The 20,000-nt window shown below is 44.0% G+C and overlaps 1 protein-coding gene across 2 annotated transcripts in view; it reads left to right on the forward strand.

Annotated features, from left to right (window-relative positions):
• Positions 1-20,000, forward strand: part of syt11a (synaptotagmin XIa) — a 201,391-nt gene that overhangs the window by 2,819 nt on the left and 178,572 nt on the right. For both annotated transcript variants that reach the window (XR_008397262.1, XM_017481109.3), the window contains exon 2: positions 13,595-14,412. Coding sequence is in view for 1 of the 2 variants with exons in the window: in XM_017481109.3 (XP_017336598.1) it covers positions 13,595-14,412 (818 nt within the window). In the remaining variant the exon portion in view is untranslated. The remainder of the gene's footprint in view (positions 1-13,594; positions 14,413-20,000) is intronic.

The raw sequence follows: 20,000 nt of genomic DNA on the forward strand, positions 1-20,000 counted from the left end.
CACGGCAATATGCCAGCAGCTCCAATTTGTTTTATTTTATTACAGATGAGACTTTGCAGCTTTTTTTCTTTTAAGGAAGGAAGGAAGGAAGAAGTGTGTTATAAACCGTCCGCTATAAAGCGTCCGTCCCTCACCGGCCTCCTGTTTCTCTCTCTAAGACTTACAGAATCTTCACCCTACCAGCGATTCCACATTTCTTCTCGGTTGAGTAAACAACGCAGTCTGTAAGTCACTTGATTATCAGGCTTGGATGATGTGGAGTGTGCGACATACTCACATGTCCCTGTGAACGAGCTGTTACTATAGAAACAATAACAAAATTAGACCGAGCGCATCCGACACATAATCCTGTGATCTGAATTACAGCTGAACTGCTGTCACTTCTGCTGTTAGAGAAAATTCATCTACAGCTTCTGACCAATCAGGACCAAGAATACAACAGCGCCGTGGTACAATTTACATCATTTGTATGTTTACACACAGCGCCCTCCGCTAATATCGGCACCCGTGGTAAATATGAGCAAACAAGGCTGTGAAAAATTTCTTTATTGTTTAACTTTTAGATCTTTTGTTTAAAAAAAAAAAATCACAAAAATACTCTGCTGTCATGGAGATCAAACAGTTACACACACAACACGGGTTTATATATATATATATATATATATATATATATATATAAGTCTTTGTTAAATATAGGTGTGTAACAATTATTGGCACCCTTTTAGTCAATACTTTGTGTTACGTATCTTTGCCATGATAACAGCTCTGAGTCTTCTCCTATAACGCTGATGAGGTTGGAGAATACATGGCGAGGGATCTGAGAGCGTTCCTCCATACAGAACCTCTCCAGATCCTTCACATTTCAGGTCCACGCTGGGGGACTCCTCTTCAGTTCACCCCACAGGTGTTCTATGGGGTTCAGGTCAGGGGACTGGGATGGTCATGGCAGGATCTTGATTTTGTGGTCAGTAAACCATTTCTGTGTTGATTCTGATGTATGTTTTGGATCATCATCCTGCTGGAAGATCCAACCACGGCCCGTTTGAATCTTTCTGTCAGAGGCAGTCAGGATTTCATTTAATATCTGTCGATATTTGATGGAGTCCATGATGCCATGTATCCTAACAAAATGTCCAGGTCCTCTGGCAGAAAAACAGACCAAAACATTAAAGATCCACCTCCATATTTAACCGTATTTTGCCAAAAAGCTCTATTCTGGTTTCATCTGACCGTAGAACCCGATCCCATTTGAAGTTCCAGTCGTGTCTGCACACTGAAGACGCTCGAGTTTGTTTTTGGATGAGAGTAGAGGCTTTTTCCTTGAAAAACCCTTCCAAACAGCTTGTGGTGATGTCGGGGACTTCAGATTGTAGTTTTGGAGACTTTCTGACCCCAAGACACGACTAACTCCTGCAATTCTCCAGCTGTGATCCTCGGAGATGTTTTATCCACTCGAACCGTCCTCTTCACAGTGCGTTGAGACGATACAGACACACGTCCAATTCCAGGTCGATTCATAACATCTCCAGTGGACTGGAACTTCTTAATTATTGCCCTGATTGGTTGAAATGGGCGTTTTCAATGCTTGTGCTGTTTTCTTATAGCCACGCCCCATTGTGTGAAGCCCAACAACCTTTTCCCGCACATCACAGCTACATTCCTCGCTCTTACCCATCGTTATGAACGACTAAGGGAACTTGGCCTATGTGTTACCTCATATTTATACCCCTGTGAAACAGGAAGTCATGGCTGAACAATTTCCTGTTCCTAGTCACCCACATGTACTGGGGAAAAAAAGTAATGGGTATATACTTCAAATATATTTTCCTCCTATGAATTCATAGGGGTTCCAATAATTGTTGCACACCTATATTTAACAAACCTATATTTAACCTAAATTTAACACAACTTTTTAAAATATAAACCTGTGTTGTGTTTGCAATTGTTTTTAAAAAATATTTTGTGAAATTTGTGAATTTTTTTTAAACCAAAGATCAAAAGGATCAACAATAAAGACAGTTTTTCACAGCCTTCTTTGCTCATATATATAAATAAACATTCATAATGGTTAATATATAGCCCTGATACTGACGTATTTGGTGATGATTTTGTCAGTAAGATACCGTAGGCGAGGAGCAGGAGACCGTGGGTGATGCGTTTCCTGACTGTGTGTGTGTGTGTGAGAGAGATGTAGACATGGCTGAGTATTTTAAGCACTGCGTTTAAGAGACGCTGTGATGTGGGAGTCGCCTGGAGGAGATATCACCAAAAAAAAGTGTTTCTGCTTCTCTGAGCATTCAGAGTTGTTCACATCTCCAATACGATGATCTCAGGACAATCAAGCCCAGGATATAGCCTAGCATCCCGACATATGAATGATTAAAAGTTTTCTAGACGTTTGATAAACACGGACATGTCTTTCCTGCTCAAACAGTGAGCCGGAGCACTTTTACGGACCGGGAAGCACGTTCATTCTGTTTTACGGCTGTGTGTGGAGTTGTTTGGAATTAATTTGTATTGATGTGTGCGCAGAAACTATTTGTCTACGGCTCGTTGCCCGAGTTAGTGGTTATTGAGTACAAGTCTGATCAATGCTCGTCCCAGATTGAACTTAAACTCACGACACAAGTCACACCACCGAGACATTCTTTATGCTTCAGTTGTTAAACCGATTCCTGTCCGATAAAACCTTATCGATATAAATCAAATGGATTGTCCACTGTGATAATATCGTAAAACACATCAGTATCGATTTAACCGACTTCGACCTCGCAAGAGATGCGATTGTCATTAGACCGATCGGACCAAGGTGTGCTCCATAAAGGACGAGCTCGTCTTGACTGGACGTCTCTGTCACGGAAGTGTTGGATAGGGTTTAGACAGACCCCTAGCACACATTTCAGCCGTGTGCTTGGACTGAATTCTGTTTCACGGTCCGTGATTTTGGATTAAAGACGAGTTAATGTGATGAGAATTGATTGGCAGATTTTTCAGAATGAAGGAATGAGATAATTACGGATGGTGAATAGTCGGGGGAATGAATATATGGATGGATGGATGGAAATGGGTGAATGTGGATGGATGATAGATGGATGGATAGATGAATGAAAGGGTGTATAGTTAGATAGGTAGACTGATGTATGACCGAATGGGATGTGTGAAGGAAGGGAAGGTTAATGAATGGATGTGTAGGTGGGAAGCTGAATGAATGAATGAATGAATGAATGAATGAATGAATGATAGGTGAATGGATGGGTAAATTGACGTGTGGGAAAATGGAGGGATGGATGAATAGTGAATGGGGTGAGTGAGTGAATGTTGGGAGATGGATGGATGAATGAATGGAGAGACGGATAGATGAATAATGAGGTGAATGAAAGGATGCGTAGATGGACGGATAACCAAATGAATAGTGGAGGGGTGAGTGAATGAATGTTGGGGGAGATGAAGGAGTGGATGAATGGATGACAGATGGATGAAGGTTTATGGATGGGTGGATGGGAGGTTTCATGGCTGGATGTGTGGGTTGATGTAGTAAATGGATGGATGGATGAGTAGTCAGATGGGTGGATTTATGGATGGAGGAGTGTTTTCATGTATGGAACAGATGGATGGATGGATGAATGGATGGGTGGGGGAAGGAGTGGAACAGATAAATTGATGGATGGATGAATGGATGGGTGTAGGAAGGAGTGGAACAGATAAATTGATGGATGGATGGATGGATGAATGGATGGGTGGGGGAAGGAGTGGAACAGATAAATTGATGGATGGATGGATGGATGGATGAATGGATGGGTGGGGGAAGGAGTGGAACAGATAAATTGATGGATGGATGGGTGGATGGGTGGGGGAAGGAGTGGAACAGATAAATTGATGGATGGATGGATGGATGGATGGAAGGATGGAACAGATAAATTGATGGATGGATGGATGGATGGATGAATGGGTGGGTGGGGAAAGGAGTGGAACAGATGATGGATGGATGGACGGATGGATGAGTAGTCAGATGGGTGGGTGGATGGATGGATGAATGGATGGATGGGGGAAGGAGTGGAACAGATAAATTGACGGATGGATGGATGGACAGATGGACGGATGGATGAATGGATGGGTGGGGGAAGGAGTGGAACAGATAAATTGACGGATGGATGGATGGACAGATGGACGGATGGATGAATGGATGGGTGGGGGAAGGAGTGGAACAGATAAATTGACGGATGGATGGATGGACAGATGGATGGATGGATGAATGGATGGGTGGGTGGGGGAAGGAGTGGAACAGATAAATTGATGGATAGATGGACGGATGGATGGATGGGTGGGGGAAGGAGTGGAACAGATGACGGATGGATGGACGGATGGATGGGTGGGTGGGGGAAGGAGTGGAACAGATAAATTGATGGATAGATGGATGGATGGATGGATGGATGGGTGGGGGAAGGAGTGGAACAGATAAATTGATGGATAGATGAATGGATGGGTGGGTGGGGGAAGGAGTAGAACAGATGACGGATGGATGGACGGATGGATGGATGGACGGATGGATGGGTGGGTGGGGGAAGGAGTGGAACAGATGACGGATGGATGGACGGATGGATGAGTAGTCAGATGGGTGGATGCATGGATGGATGGATAGATGGAACAGACAGATGGATGGCTACATGTGATATATGGATGGATGGAAGGATGGAACAGATGGACGGATGAATAGATGACTGCGCAGTTTATTGACCATAAAATATTTCCATCCCTGGAATAATTTCTGCATTAGAAATGATTGCTATTAATCAGGGAGTCATAGACCACAGTGTGAACATATGCTCTGCGTGCGCGCGTGTGCGCGCGTGTGCGTGCGTGCGTGCGTGCGTGTGTGTGTGTGTGTGTGTGTGTGTGTGTGTGTGTGTGTATGGAAGGTGCAGAAGGGCAACAACGGGCTGAATTGTAATGTTATGACATGTGGTGTGATGGTGAGAAGCCTCTTTGTGTGTGCTGTGAGAGTGAGAGCGCGTGCCAGCGCAGAGACGCTCGCATTAGCACACGGTGTGGAGAGCCATGCAGCGTGGCATTGTGGGTAATCGCTGTTTATCCGGGCGAAGTGTAGAATCCGATGTAGGGCACAAAATTGTTTGGAATGCTAGAGATGTTTATCATTCAGTGTTCAGAGTGTGTGTGTGTGTGTGTGTGTGTGTGTGTGTGTGTGTGAGAGGACACTGAAGGACACCACGAGTGGGCTGATGCCTCTACAGTCTCCTCCGCTCTCATCACATCCTCTGTCACCACTTCTTCTTTTCTGTCTCTTGTATGCACTCCTTTGAGTCACGCTCTAGTGCCGGTGATGGGCAGATTGATGACGCTTTTTAATCATGAACATCCTCTCATGTACACACACACACACACACACACACACACACACACACACTCTTAGTCTTCATGCCTGGTTGTATATTGTATGATGGCGTGTGAATGAGGGTGTGGAAGCAGGGTGTGGTCCAGATGTTGACAGAAGGCGAACAGTGAATCCAATTAGAGTTCATTTCTGCACTCCGTCTTCTCAGTTCTCAAACTCGGGATGAATTTATCACTCACTCGCCTGTCTCACCTTTTTTAACATTTTTGAAACAAACTCTCTGCGGACGTGGTTTGGACGAACAGTGGTAAGCGGTGCAGTCAAATCTGTTGTTGTTGTTGTTGTTGTTGTTGTTTATTTTTCATCCACAGAAATTTCTGGTCTGTTTTTCTTAGTGAATTCCAAAGCATCAGCGCTTCCCATAATACCGTTCACTTCCTGTCCAGTGCCCTATACATCCAATAGGGAGTCATTTGAGACTCGGTATCACTGGTGCTGTTGATTCATTTCCTATAACAGCAGCTCTGGCAGTAATCCAAGACGAATCATATTGTTTTGTAAAGTGAATTATAATGTGTTCGTTCGAATACGTTATGGTTTTTATAGTAAGAACACATTCAGGGACGTCAGAGCGGACGCTCTACTCGTATGGGTTTTTAAAAAAAAATGTGTCATTGTTGATACGGTGGGTTTTTTGTTTTTACAAGGAGACGGAAGGAGTCTCCGGTATCAGCGAGGCACTGTCACAGTGATTTACCGACATATCGTACCATATATGGACAAGTCCCCGATCGTTTTCGCCGGCCGCGTTATCGCCCGTCGTGTTTACGTGAGTAAGACGCTAGGTAGAACGCGTGCGTCACGTCGTGACGACGCTGTTTCCGTAACAACGCACTAATGATGAATAACTGAAGCATAAAGAATTCACAATATTGTATTACAGCAGTGTGCTCATTGTATTATTATTATTATTATTATTATTATTATTATTATTTCAGGAGATCAGGTTTTCACAACGAGGGCACATTTTTGCTGAAACATGTTTACGCTCGTATATCAAACGTGTGAATATTTGATTCCGTTTTTGCTTTTTCTCATCGACTTTAAATGCCGTTGATTAACATCCAGTGCCATTTCAGTGCGAGTAAGACTGACTAAAACGAATCGATTCCACATACCCATTCAACGTCTGAATATTCTTAAGCAGTAAAAGTTATCACCGTAGCAGTATTGTGCTATTATATCATTATCTAGGGCTGCAACTAACGATTATTTTCATAATTTTTTTTTCTTTCTTTCGATTAGTCGATCAATCGGATGGGGGGGCGGGGCAAACTTTCAGTAGCATTTTTTTCGTTTATTTAAAATAAAATCCACAAACTGAGTGTTATAAATATAAACTTCAGACTAAAACGTTACACAACTGTTTGTCCAAATATAGAAGACTGAAAAGAACCCAACACACACACACACACACACACACGCACACGTACACGAATATATATTATTCCTTTAGGACTGTAGTTTACTTCAGTGCTTTTTGTACATCCATAAAAACAATGCATAAGTACTTATATATAATATAAAGTAATATATGTTTATATTATATAACAGTATTTATGCATCACTTTTTATAAAAGGTAACGTTCACAAATAGTAAACCGAAGAAAGTCGTTGTCGGTGACGCGGGTGTGTGCTAATGCTAGCGCGCGTATGACGTCATGCGCCGTCGACTGGGAAGCGGATTATACTTCCGGTTAGTAAAATCCACTAGTGTTCTATTTGAGATGATATTACCTTTCTAAAATCCACACACTAGACGGTAGAGTACATAGTGCATAGTGTAAGTGTATTGTACTTCATTCGGGACACAGGTTTAGTATTTACTCTCCGAGGCGTGTTTTCGGGACAGAAGTAACGTAGTGAGTAAATCTCCCCCGTGCCGCGCGCAGACGGACTAATCCATACTGAGATTCGTCCACAACGATTTTCATCATCGATTATTATCGGTTAGTTGTTGCAGCTCCAATATTATCATTATATCAGTGGGGTGAAATGGTCTTAAAATGACAATATATCGTCCAACAAGGCCTAGTGTTAGCGCTTTGACAGTCAGAGGTGAAGCTGTAATTTGGAAATCCGCCGTGGAAGAAGTGTTAGCTTTGGGAAATTGCGATATAAGAAGGAAGAAGACACTTCCGGGTGTTCATGACGTCAACCTGTCGTTGATTTCTTTTCTTACTTGAGCTCGGTAATGTTAAAGTAGTAATGCATGCTGTCACCTCGTCAAGTGGCCTGTCCTCATCTATTATATTTGTAATAACCTGATCGTCAATAAGGACTTTGTTTGGTGGCGACGCTTCAAAAGTCAGCCGAGGCGCATGGCCGCTTCCCGGAGAGACTTCCGTGGAAAAACTAAGTCTAAGTCTAAGTGTTTGGTTCCCGAAGATGCCGCAGACGATAATGTCCGGGAGTCGAAGCGCCCGCTCTCTCGACGGACAGGGCGGCTTTCCGCTCCTCCCTTTCCATGAGAGCTGCGCTCGTCTGTTAGCTCTCCTCGTCTAACAGACGTGACTCGGAGGAACTCATCCTACAGTGCGCTGGGAGAATAGGGTGAGGCATCACGTTGGTGTGAAGTAAAACATCCTCGTTGGCGTTCCTAGTCGGGGTCTATCCACGGTTCGATGGCGAGAAATAAAGGAAGTGAAAAAGCTTTCCGTGTCAATCAATAGCTGCTTGCGTGAATAAATAACAGACTGTCGCACACTTCGGGTGCAGGACAGAACGCAATGAATCTGTGTCAGAGTTCCTCCCAGTCCACATCCAGAGAGCCTAATGAGTCGTTTAAAAGGCTGCAGGGGACTGACGAAATGGAGAGAAAGACAGAGTGAAGGAGTATTTTCGATCCATCTCTCTCTCTCTCTCTCTCTCTCTCTGTCCCTTGTGGGGGGTCGTATCTAGGCAGCAGGAGCAGCTGGGTTTTTAAAACACTGCCAAAACAGTGACATCATGCGCATCGACGTCTCTGGAGGGGTCGCAGTGAGCGAGTGACGAGGAGAGACAGTCGTCCTTTGTGTGGAGAGAACTAGGGTGGGGTCAAGTGTCTGTGTGTGTGTGTGTGTGTGTGTGTGTGTGCTCTCAAGACCGCATGTAGTCGTCACCGTCACGCCAAAAACAGCGGCGAACGGTGCCGATATTTATATCGCCACTGATATCGTTATCGCAATAAATACCAGAAAATATCGTGATATAGTTCATATCATATCGCCCATCCCTGATGGCGCGACACCGCTATAATGAGCGCTCCCTCCATCTCGGATTTCCCGAAGAGGTCGCGTGTGTCAATCTTCTGTCGGGTCGCGAGTTTGCAAGTCAGAGTGGAACCCTGGAACGCGGCGAAACGTGTGCGAAACGTCTTCGCACGGAGCTCGCGTTTCTCGTTTCCAGCGTCCGCGTGTGGAAGTCAACGGATGGAAGTCGCAAATCCGTCAGTCGGAGCGACCGCTAATGATCCCTGAACTTTTACTGGACGTTAAAACCGCTCCACAAACACTTCAGCGGCTGGAGTAATAGATCTCGTTATTCTACGACGTGTAGACACACGATATCGGGCCTTGCTCAAGGGCCCGGCAGTCGCAGCGTGCTGGTGCTGGGATTTGAACTCTCCGTCTTCTGATCCGAAGGCCAATGTCGTGACCACTGAGCTACCACTTCCCGGATACGTTATGATAAATCCCACCTCCTGTGCTGGGATTGGTTAATTTGCCTGCCGTTTTGAGAATTAAAATCTTGAATGTTTAGTCTGGACTGAGGACCGAGTTTCATGTAGAGTAGGCTTGCGTGTATTTCTTACGTTCTTCTTGAACAGTAGTGGCTTCCTTGTTTGGCTCTGTCAAGCCCCGAGGCCACGCCCATACCGATGCGTTCGTGATTTCCTTGTCAGTATATTGAGCCTTATTGTGCCGAGTCGTTCTCTTCTCTTTATCATCTCCCTCCGTCCGCCGTGTGAGTGTGAAGCGCCTGCGTCTTGTGCCGCGTTCTCCTTCACCGAGAGCTTCTCGTGCCGAGGTTTTACGACACGTCCCGTTTTCATCTGCGCACCGACACGGAGCTCGGCACAGAATTTCAATCAGCTCGCCCCGCCGTGACCGTAATGGCACGGCTGTTACCACAGCGACCTGAGGAAGGACGGGAGGGAGGGAGGGAGGGGAAGAAGAGTGACGGAGAGATGAAGGGAGAGAAAAAGGAGTTGTGACACGTAAGGAGATGGAGAGATCAAGGTGATGCAGTAAGACTGACCGAGCGGAGCTTTAAACTCCGAGGGTCAGTTCAGCACAGCAATAAGACTTTTTACTTACACGAGCGCTTTTAATAAACGATCCATTATTAAGAGCCAAGTCGTAAATAGCTGGTTAGTTAGCAGACGGACGCGTCTGATTAGGTTGATGAGTACGGAATTAAACACTGCAGGATGTGCTGTTGATAGGAAAATAATCAAGGACGTGGTGGTGTGATGATGAATGGAGTCACGGTTCCCGTCGAAACACGTTGATTATTTTCTTCTTACAGCGTGTCCTGAAGTGTAGTGAAGCAATTTGCCAACAATTCCAACCATTAACTTTAATTTTTTTTTTAAACGTTTTTTTTAATCCATTTATGGTTACGTTTAGGGGGCACGGTGGGTTAGTGGTCAGCACGTTCGCCTCACACCTCCAGGGTCGGGGGTTCGATTACCACCGTGGCCCTGTGTGTGTGTGTGTGGAGTGTGCATGTTCTCCCCGTGCTGCGGGGGTTTCCTCCGGGTACTCCGGTTTCCTCCCCCAGTCCAAAGACATGCATGGTAGGCTGATTGGCGTGTCTAAAGTGTCCGTAGTGTATGAATGGGTGTGTGAGTGTGTGTGTGATTGTGCCCTGTGATGGATCGGCACCCTGTCCAGGGTGTACCCCGCCTTGTGCCCCATGCTCCCTGGGATAGGCTCCAGGTTCCCCGTGACCCTGAAGGAAGGATAAGCGCTATAGAAGACGGATGTGTTGATGGTTACGTTTAATGTTGCGGAACGAACGTCCCAGAACAAGTTATTTACTGTTAGCACTTACAGCAGCTGTTCGACAGGTGTTCCCTCGCTTTTCTCTCTCTCTCTCGAAGTCAATAAATATTCGATTTTTCGAGTTTGTCATGTTACTTAGAATCCAGATATTACAAAGCGCTGACACCTTTCATAAATGTTGAACAAACATCGCCTTATGTATTTCTTTGGTAAATAACGGCACGTGGGTGGCACACCGGCTCAGAGGTTGGTGCGGTTTTGCCTCACGCCGCTTGGGGGTCGGCGGTCCGAATCCGGCGTCCGCCCTGTGTGTGCATTTCCTCCGCCAGTCCAAAGACATGCGCTGTAGGCTGATTGGCGTGTCTAAATGTAGTGTCTGTAGTGTGTGTGGTTATGCCCTGCGATGTATCGACACCCTGTCCGGCATGTCCCCCGGGATAGGCTCCACGGACGGATGGATGGATGGATGGATGGAGGAAATTTGAACATTATATTATATCGAGATTAACAGCACGGACTGATTTTGAGCGTTCTTTCCCCTGTTCTCATTTCTGAACACAAAATTTGGCTTAAAAAGGAAACAATTCAACAAATTCGCCACGTTACACCTGCACCTACACGGAAACCGAGCCCTTCGTCCCTTATACTTCATTACTCCTGACGTTTGATATGCGCGTCTCTGTTTATTAGCCTTCGGTTTAACTCCCCGTATCTCCTTGGCATTATTTAACTCCCCGTATCTCCTTGGCACAGTCTTCATGAGCGACTTAAACCTCATATCCTCACCCACTGAGACTGTACACGGTGGTTTTAATAAGACGGATGGCACGCATCAGTGAAACGTTGAGCCCAATACAGCCGGAAGACGCACGTTATTGCCGCCATAAAAGATATAGATACGCTGCCTGAATTCCGCCGCCGGCGTTTTTACGGTAAGTGATTCACAGACAGATCGCTCTTCACTGGGCGATCATAAAGAGAACTGCTGCGCTCAGCATCCGTCCCATTAAACAGCTTTGACATCTGCTCTAAAAGGCAGGAAACAGCTCGGAGCGCTAAGCGTGCGGCCTCGCCCCGGAGCACAGAGCCTCTTCCAGTTACTTTCGGTTAAAGGAACTGGTCACCAGTTTAGCACCATGCGGTATGACATGCCGTTTTGTGTGTGTGTGTGTGAGAGAGAACGTTGAATGAGAAGTAAAATGACACGCACTCAGGCGTGTAGGCGACTGTGTAACCTCTCTGTCACACACCTACTGTCAGTGGGTCAGACGTTCAGACTCTCGCGCTCGGGTCGCCGCTAACCATCTCTGCTCGCGTACACAGCTTTCACTGGACGTTAAAACCGCTCCACAAACACTTCAGCGGCTGGAGTAATAGAGCTGGTTATTCTACGACGTGTAGACACACGATCTGAATACGTCAGTGAAAAGAAAGCCTTTCTGATGTCGGTGTGTTCTAAATGTAAACCGTACGTGCATGTGCAGTGAAATGCCGTTCGGAGGATTAAGGATTGTGGTGAAGTGTGTGTGTGTGTGTGGTTTCATTTTTAGTTTTGTTTAGATTCAGGTTTAAGATTGTTGTAGGTTAGCTGGAAGTCTTTATATAAACTTGGACTGCTTTAGTGTATTTTGGAGGGTTTTATGTGCGCTTGCACAGTGGGATATTTTTTGGTCTCGTGTGTTAGCTGTGAGAGTGCGTTGTGCTAGCCTGGAATGTTGTAGTTTAGCCTGGAGTGTGTTGTGCTAGCCTGGAATGTTGTAGTTTAGCCTGGAGTGTGTTGTGCTAGCCTGGAATGTTGTAGTTTAGCCTGGAGTGTGTTGTGCTAGCCTGGAATGTTGTAGTTTAGCCTGGAGTGTGTTGTGCTAGCCTGGAATGTTGTAGTTTAGCCTGGAGTGTGTTGTGCTAGCCTGGAATGTTGTAGTTTAGCCTGGAGTGTGTTGTGCTAGCCTGGAATGTTGTAGTTTAGCCTGGAGTGTGTTGTGCTAGCCTGGAATGTTGTAGTTTAGCCTGGAGTGTGTTGTGCTAGCCTGGAATGTTGTAGTTTAGCCTGGAATGTTGTAGTTTAGCCTGGAATGTTGTAGTTTAGCCTGGAGTGCGTTGTGCTAGCCTGGAATGTTGTAGTTTAGCCTGGAATGTTGTAGTTTAGCCTGGAGTGTGTTGTGCTAGCCTGGAATGTTGTAGTTTAGCCTGGAATGTTGTAGTTTAGCCTGGAATGTTGTAGTTTAGCCTGGAGTGCGTTGTGCTAGCCTGGAATGTTGTAGTTTAGCCTGGAATGTTGTAGTTTAGCCTGGAGTGTGTTGTGCTAGCCTGGAATGTTGTAAATTAGCCTGGAGTGTGTTCTGCTAGCCTGGAATATTGTAGTTTAGCCTGGAATTTGTTGTGCTAGTCTAGAATATTGTAGTTTAGCCTGGAGTTTGTTGTGCTAGTCTAGAATATTGTAGTTTAGCCTGGAGTTTGTTGTGCTAGTCTAGAATATTGTAGTTTAGCCTGGAGTGTGTTGTGCTAGCCTGGAATGTTGTAAATTAGCCTGGAGTGTGTTCTGCTAGCCTGGAATATTGTAGTTTGGCCTGGAGTTTGTTGTGCTAGCCTGGAATATTGTAGTTTAGTCTGGAGTTTGTTGTGCTAGTCTAGAATATTGTAGTTTGGCCTGGAGTTTGTTGTGCTAGTCTAGAATATTGTAGTTTAGCCTGGAGTTTGTTGTGCTCTGGATAAGGGCGTCTGCCAAATGCCATAAATGTAAATGTAAATTAGTGCCTGTGTGGATTGTCATAACGGTTTGACTGCTGTCAATGAAAGAAGTAACAAAACAAGGGGCAAGGGTGGAATAAGGGGAAAAACGACAGAAAGGAAAATAAGAGAGTTTTCCCCACAGCCTCTACACTGTACACCAGTACACAGGCTTTGCTAGCCGGACAGCCAGTGTGCTGTATTTCCATTGTACTGTTGGAATGCAACGTTCTCAGTTTCCTGCAGTGGAATACTCGAGGTTGTGTATTACGGTGAATAAGATCACGGCTGTGACGATCTGCTTAGCTTCAGCCTGTGACCGTGACCAAATCAGAACTGTGATAACATACCAACTTCTGCACATATTGTATTTATATAAATATTATATTTATAGTATATACTAGATAAATATATTATAAAAACATATATTTATATATTTCACCTCTATATCTTTCTCTCTCTAATGCAGAGGTGTCCCCAGTCTTGGCGGGATTTCTTGGTGCGGGAGTTCTGGTCGTCACGGTGACGGTGGCCATCTTCCTATGGACTTTCTGCCAGCGTCAGTATCGCAGAATGACGTTTAAGTTGAGCAACGGCCCGTTCGACTCGCCCACCGACCCGCCGTTAAAGTTCATCCACATGCTCAAGGGCATCAGTATCTACCCCGAGACCCTCAGCAACGCCAACAAGATTATACGAGTGGGCCGGAGGTCATCGGCATGGCAACGGAACCACGACTCTGACGTTGAGGGTCACGCGCATTTGCAGATGAACCACCTGGTACCGCCGAAACTGGAGCGAGCGCTGCCAATCCGGGCCAATTACTGCTGTTCTGAGAGCAGCAGCTGCGAATCGGCCAGTAAGACCCCGACTCCCTTCAGCCTCGAATCGCCCTCATTGGGCACCCTAGATCTCGCCATTGACTACAACTTCCCCAAAAAGGCGCTGGTGGTGACGATCGTAGGTGCACGAGGTCTCCCGGCCATTAACGAGCAGACGGGCAGCTCGGACCCGTACGTGAAGATGAGCATCTTGCCCGAGAAGAAGCACCACGTAAAGACCCGCGTGATGAGGAACACCCTGGAGCCGTCGTTCGATGAGACCTTCACCTTCTACGGCGTTTCCTTCAGCGCACTGGCTGACCTCACACTGCACTTCCTGGTGCTGAGCTTCGACCGCTTTGCCCGCGATGACGTGATCGGAGAGGCGTTGGTGTCGCTGTCGGGGGTCGAGCTTAGCGCAGGCAAAGTGCACATCAGCCAGCAGATCACCAAGAGGAACGTACAGGTGAGACGGAACACAGCGACACTAGCGCGATTGGTTAGTGTTGTAGGCGATCCTGGAGTGACGCAGTGCACCTAGCCGCGATGTACATAAGTTGTATGTCGGCTTGGACTGTTGTAGGTTAGCTTTGAAAACTGTAGGTAAATTTGGAGCGGTGTATATGAGGAGTTTTAGGTAGGTTAGCTTGGAGTATTACGCTGTATCACGTTGTAGTTTCCTTTGGAGTGTTACGGGTTAGCCTAGAGCGCTCTACGTTAACCTGAATTGTTGTAGTGTATTTTGAGCTGTTGCGGAATACGTGGCGCGTCGTAGTTCATATCGGATTGTTGTAGTTTATATTGGCTGGTTGTAGTGTATATCGGAATGACGCTGTTTATATCGGAAAGTTGTGTTTAATATCGGACGGCTGTAGTTCCGATTAGAATGATCTAGTTTTGTAATGAAATGTTGTAGTTTACTGTACGTTGGAGTTTATGTGGCATTTTGGTTTGCGGTGGTTGTCGTTTAGGTTGGAGTAATGTAGTTGAGCTTGGAATGTGGTAGTTTACTCTGGAATGTCTATAGTGGAGTGCTGTAGTTTATACCGGTGCGTTGTAGTTTAGTTTAGAATGCTGCTTTTTAGCTTAGAACGTTGTAGGTTATATTGGAGTGTCGTAGTTTATGTTGGAAAGTTGTATTTAATATCGGCGCGCTGTAGTGCAGCTCTGATGTTGTAGTGCGTATAGAAACGTTTGCAGGTTGCATTCTTTTAGTTTATACTGGAATGTTGTAGTTTACGTTGGAATGTTTTTGTTTATACTGGAGTGAATTACTTTAGCTTTTGAATTTTAGGTTAGAATGTTGTAGTTTACATAGGAGTGTTGCAGGCCATACTGGAATGTTGTAGTTTAAGTTGGTATCGATGTAGTTTGACTTGTAATTGTTGAATTGTAATAGTTTATATTGTAATGTTTTGGTTTAGCCTGGAATATTGTAGTTTACCCTGGGGATGTCGTAGTTTATATTGTAATGATCTAGTTTAGCTGGGAATGTTGTAGTTTATATTGTAATGATCTAGTTTAGCTGGGAATGTTGTAGTTTATATTTTAATATTTTGGTTTAGCTTGGAATATTGTAGTTTATATTGTAATGTTTTGGTTTAGCTGGGAATGTTGTAGTTCAGCTGGGGATGTGGTAGTTTATGTGGTAATGTTTTGGTTTAGCTGGGAATGTTGTAGTTCAGCTGGGGATGTGGTAGTTTATATGGTAATGTTTTGGTTTGGCTTGGAATGTTGTAGTTTAGCTGGGGATGTGGTAATTTATATTGTAATGTTTTGGTTTAGCTGGGAATGTTGTAGTTTATATTGTAATGTTTTGGTTTAGCTGGGAATGTTGTAGTTTAGCTGGGGATGTGGTAGTTTATATTGTAATGTTTTGGTTTAGCTGGGAATGTTGTAGTTTATATTGTAATGTTTTGGTTTAGCTGGGAATGTTGTAGTTTAGCTGGGAATATTGTAGTTTATATTGTAATGTTTTGGTTTAGCTGGGAATGTTGTAGTTTAGCTGGGAATATTGTAGTTTATATTGTAATGTTTTGGTTTAGCTGGGAATGTTGTAGTTCAGCTGGGGATGTGGTAGTTTATATTGTAATGTTTTGGTTTAGCTGGGAATGTTGTAGTTTATATTGTAATGTTTTGGTTTAGCTGGGAATGTTGTAGTTTAGCTGGGAATATTGTAGTTTATATTGTAATGTTTTGGTTTAGCTGGGAATGTTGTAGTTTAGCTGGGAATATTGTAGTTTATATTGTAATGTTTTGGTTTAGCTGGGAATGTTGTAGTTCAGCTGGGGATGTGGTAGTTTATATTGTAATGTTTTGGTTTGGCTTGGAATGTTGTAGTTTAGCTGGGGAATGCGGTAGTTTATATTGTAATGTTTTGGTTTAGCTGGGAATATTGTAGTTTAGCTGGGGATGTGGTAGTTTATATTGTAATGTTTTGGTTTAGCTGGGAATGTTGTAGTTTATATTGTAATGTTTTGGTTTAGCTGGGAATGTTGTAGTTTATATTGTAATGTTTTGGTTTAGCTGGGAATGTTGTAGTTTATATTGTAATGTTTTGGTTTAGCTGGGAATGTTGTAGTTTATATTGGAATGTTGTAGTTTAGCTGGGGATGTGGTAGTTTATATTGTAATGTTTTGGTTTAGCTGGGAATGTTGTAGTTTATATTGTAATGTTTTGGTTTAGCTGGGAATGTTGTAGTTTATATTGTAATGTTTTGGTTTAGCTGGGAATGTTGTAGTTTATATTGGAATGTTGTAGTTTAGCTGGGGATGTGGTAGTTTATATTGTAATGTTTTGGTTTAGCTGGGAATGTCGTAGTTCAGCTGGGGATGTGGTAGTTTATGTGGTAATGTTTTGGTTTAGCTGGGAATGTTGTAGTTTATATTGTAATGTTTTGGTTTAGCTGGGAATGTTGTAGTTTATATTGTAATGTTTTGGTTTAGCTGGGAATGTCGTAGTTCAGCTGGGGATGTGGTAGTTTATGTGGTAATGTTTTGGTTTAGCTGGGAATATTGTAGTTCAGCTGGGGATGTGGTAGTTTATATTGTAATGTTTTGGTTTAGCTGGGAATATTGTAGTTTATATTGTAATGTTTTGGTTTAGCTGGGAATGTTGTAGTTTATATTGTAATGTTTTGGTTTAGCTGGGAATATTGTAGTTTATATTGTAATGTTTTGGTTTAGCTGGGAATATTGTAGTTTATATTGTAATGTTTTGGTTTAGCTGGGAATGTTGTAGTTCAGCTGGGGATGTGGTAGTTTATATTGTAATGTTTTGGTTTAGCTGGGAATGTCGTAGTTCAGCTGGGGATGTGGTAGTTTATGTGGTAATGTTTTGCTTTTGTGTGGAGGATTGCACTTTGGGGTGTTGGGTGTTTGTTTCAGAGTGCTGATGTTTATTTTGTAACGTTGTATTCAAGCTTGGAGCGCTGTGCTTTATGTCTGACTGATGTGTTTTATTTCGCAGTGTTGTAGTTTGGCCTGGACAGATGTAGTGTTTTTTTTTTTTTTTTTTTTTTTTTTTTGTAGTATAGTAATTTTCTTAAAGAATGTAATTGTATTTTGTATCGGAACATCGTGTGTTTAAACCTTTTGTAGAATATTTTAAAGAGTTGTAGATCAGACTGCTGTCAACTGATTCGGAGTCTTGGACTTCAGCTGGCGGGGATGCAGTTCAGCTGTCGCGCTGTACAGAGCAATAGTGACACAGCTAATTAGAAAAACAAATACTTAATGGAACAGAGACCAAGACGTGGTTCGGATGGTTGTTTAGTTTAATTCTGGTAGGTTTTACCGGAGTAACGTTTATAAGAGAATGAATGCTCTGTAAGAGAAGACAGGGGACACTGTACTGTACTGAACTGAAGGTAGTTTTTATACATTGTTCTTGTCGTATTTGACATTGTCCTGTGTGTATTATTGAATGTGTGGATGTTCACAGGATGCTAACGGAGTAGCCAGTCAGGCAGATGACGATGCAGGATGAGCTAATGGTGGGAAGAAGTCTCTGGAGAGAAGTTTTAAAATAGCCTGTGATGGACATGGGGGAAAGAAAACGGCGTCGGACCGAGAGCGATAATGATTGATTTTTTTTCAGAGCTGTTATCGGCATGTTAAGAATTGCTATAATAAATGCTCAGGTGATTAAAGAATGTATGTTTACAGCCTTGCGGTAGAGTCCAGTTATGATAAATCATGCTATAAATGGATATGTTTATGTTACATTTTTTTTCTTCTTCCGAAAAAACACAGCATGAATGCTCTCCTGATATACGTGCCTTCGTACTGATATCAGAGCTGCGTAACTGATGAGAGTGCGTATTGATCCAGCTTCGTTCAAGCAATATTACTGTAAGGAGAGGGAGTGTGTGTCTCTAAAGGTGTGTATTATCTCTGGATTTGGAGGACATCTGAGCCTCCATCCGGAAGCCAGTACTTAAATAGGCAAGACGTCACTTTTACACAAGCGCGCACACACACACACACACACACACACACATCGATACAGCCATTCCGACCATCGCCGTTATAGAAAATAATGCGATTTCTTGTTTATTCGATTTTCGTCCCGTCTCGTGGCCTGATCGCGTCTTACGTAACGAGCAATCAGTGCCGGAGGTTTTAACTGTCACAGAAGAGCATCATGGGAGATTAGCTGTCATCTTCAGTAAAACCATTGCATCATGGAGGATGTAGTCCGTAATCCCATCGTCTGGTGCGGCGGGTTGTTCAGGAACTGTGGACCACAATAGGCTCTTATTTGCAGGCATATAAGGTCATGAATCAGCTGTACAAACACACACACACACCCAGTATGAGATTTAAACGTGTGTGCGTGTGTGTGATGGGCTTAGGTTAAAGCTTAAGTAAATGCTACACAGATCAAATGTTCACATGGCCAAGTGAGCAGAATTGTAATATTAGAAATAAAATAATAACCGTGACACAAAATCAGACGTCCACGACGTTTCCTTTTACCCTGGCTGAGAAGCTTTAATCGGAATTAACCTCTGTTAGGTTTTATACAATATGACAAAAACATATCGGGCATTTCTGTCACGCCCAGGATGTACGGTATATGTACACGATACGTGTCATGATGTATAGGTTTGTTCACAAACTGCCAGCGTTACCGTAAAAAATAAATAAATAAATCACGATGTCCATGATATCTCAGAAAAGCATGTTGGGACATCATTGACATTGAGATTGATATTATATTATCATATCGCCCAGCTCTGTTTAACGGTGCGATTTTCTGCCGTAATGTTTGCTTGTTTAGGTTTGCCGTGCACTTACATACCTAACCTAACCAGTTTAGCATCATTCAGGCTACATGCCTGGGTCGACACACACTCACTCAAAACGCCATCTCATACGAGAGCAGAATAAGTCCGTGCTGTACGTATACGTTACAGTGCCCTCCACTAATAAGAGTGAAAAGGGTGCCAATAATTGTTGCACACCTATACGTAGCCATTTTTTGGTGATTTGTTTGAGATCCGTGAGAGCAGAGTATTTTTGTGAATGTTTTTGACAATTTTTCACAGCACGTCCTTGCTCATATTTACCAAGGGTGCCAATATTATCGGAGGAGGACACTGTAGGTCTGTACGTACAGACGGCTGACGAATTAAAGGGGGGGGGGGGGGAGACCCCTGAGTAAACGAGCGCATAGACGCGAGAGGTGATCCTCGAGACGGCCGAACTGGCTGGTGTTTGGCTCCTGGCGGGCGTGGTCTCTTCCAGGATGACTCCGCCCCCCGTCCAGACGGCACTGAATGGTGCGATGAGGATGAGGACGAGGATTAAAATGTCGTACATCATACTGTATGCTATGGCCTTCATATACACCAGATCTCAACCCTGTTGAACACCTGTGAGAGATTTATAAGCGACGTGTTAGACCGCATCATCGCGCCGTCATCGCCATTACGTCGCCATCACCACGAGACCTGTAGAGTCTTACCGAAGCTGTTCAGGTGGCTCGTGGTGGCCGAACACCTTCCTAACACACCTTATGTCGGTCCGTGTATATATAAGATGGCCGGT

Source organism: Ictalurus punctatus, chromosome 12, assembly GCF_001660625.3.
Source record: "Ictalurus punctatus breed USDA103 chromosome 12, Coco_2.0, whole genome shotgun sequence".
Taxonomy (NCBI): domain Eukaryota; kingdom Metazoa; phylum Chordata; class Actinopteri; order Siluriformes; family Ictaluridae; genus Ictalurus; species Ictalurus punctatus.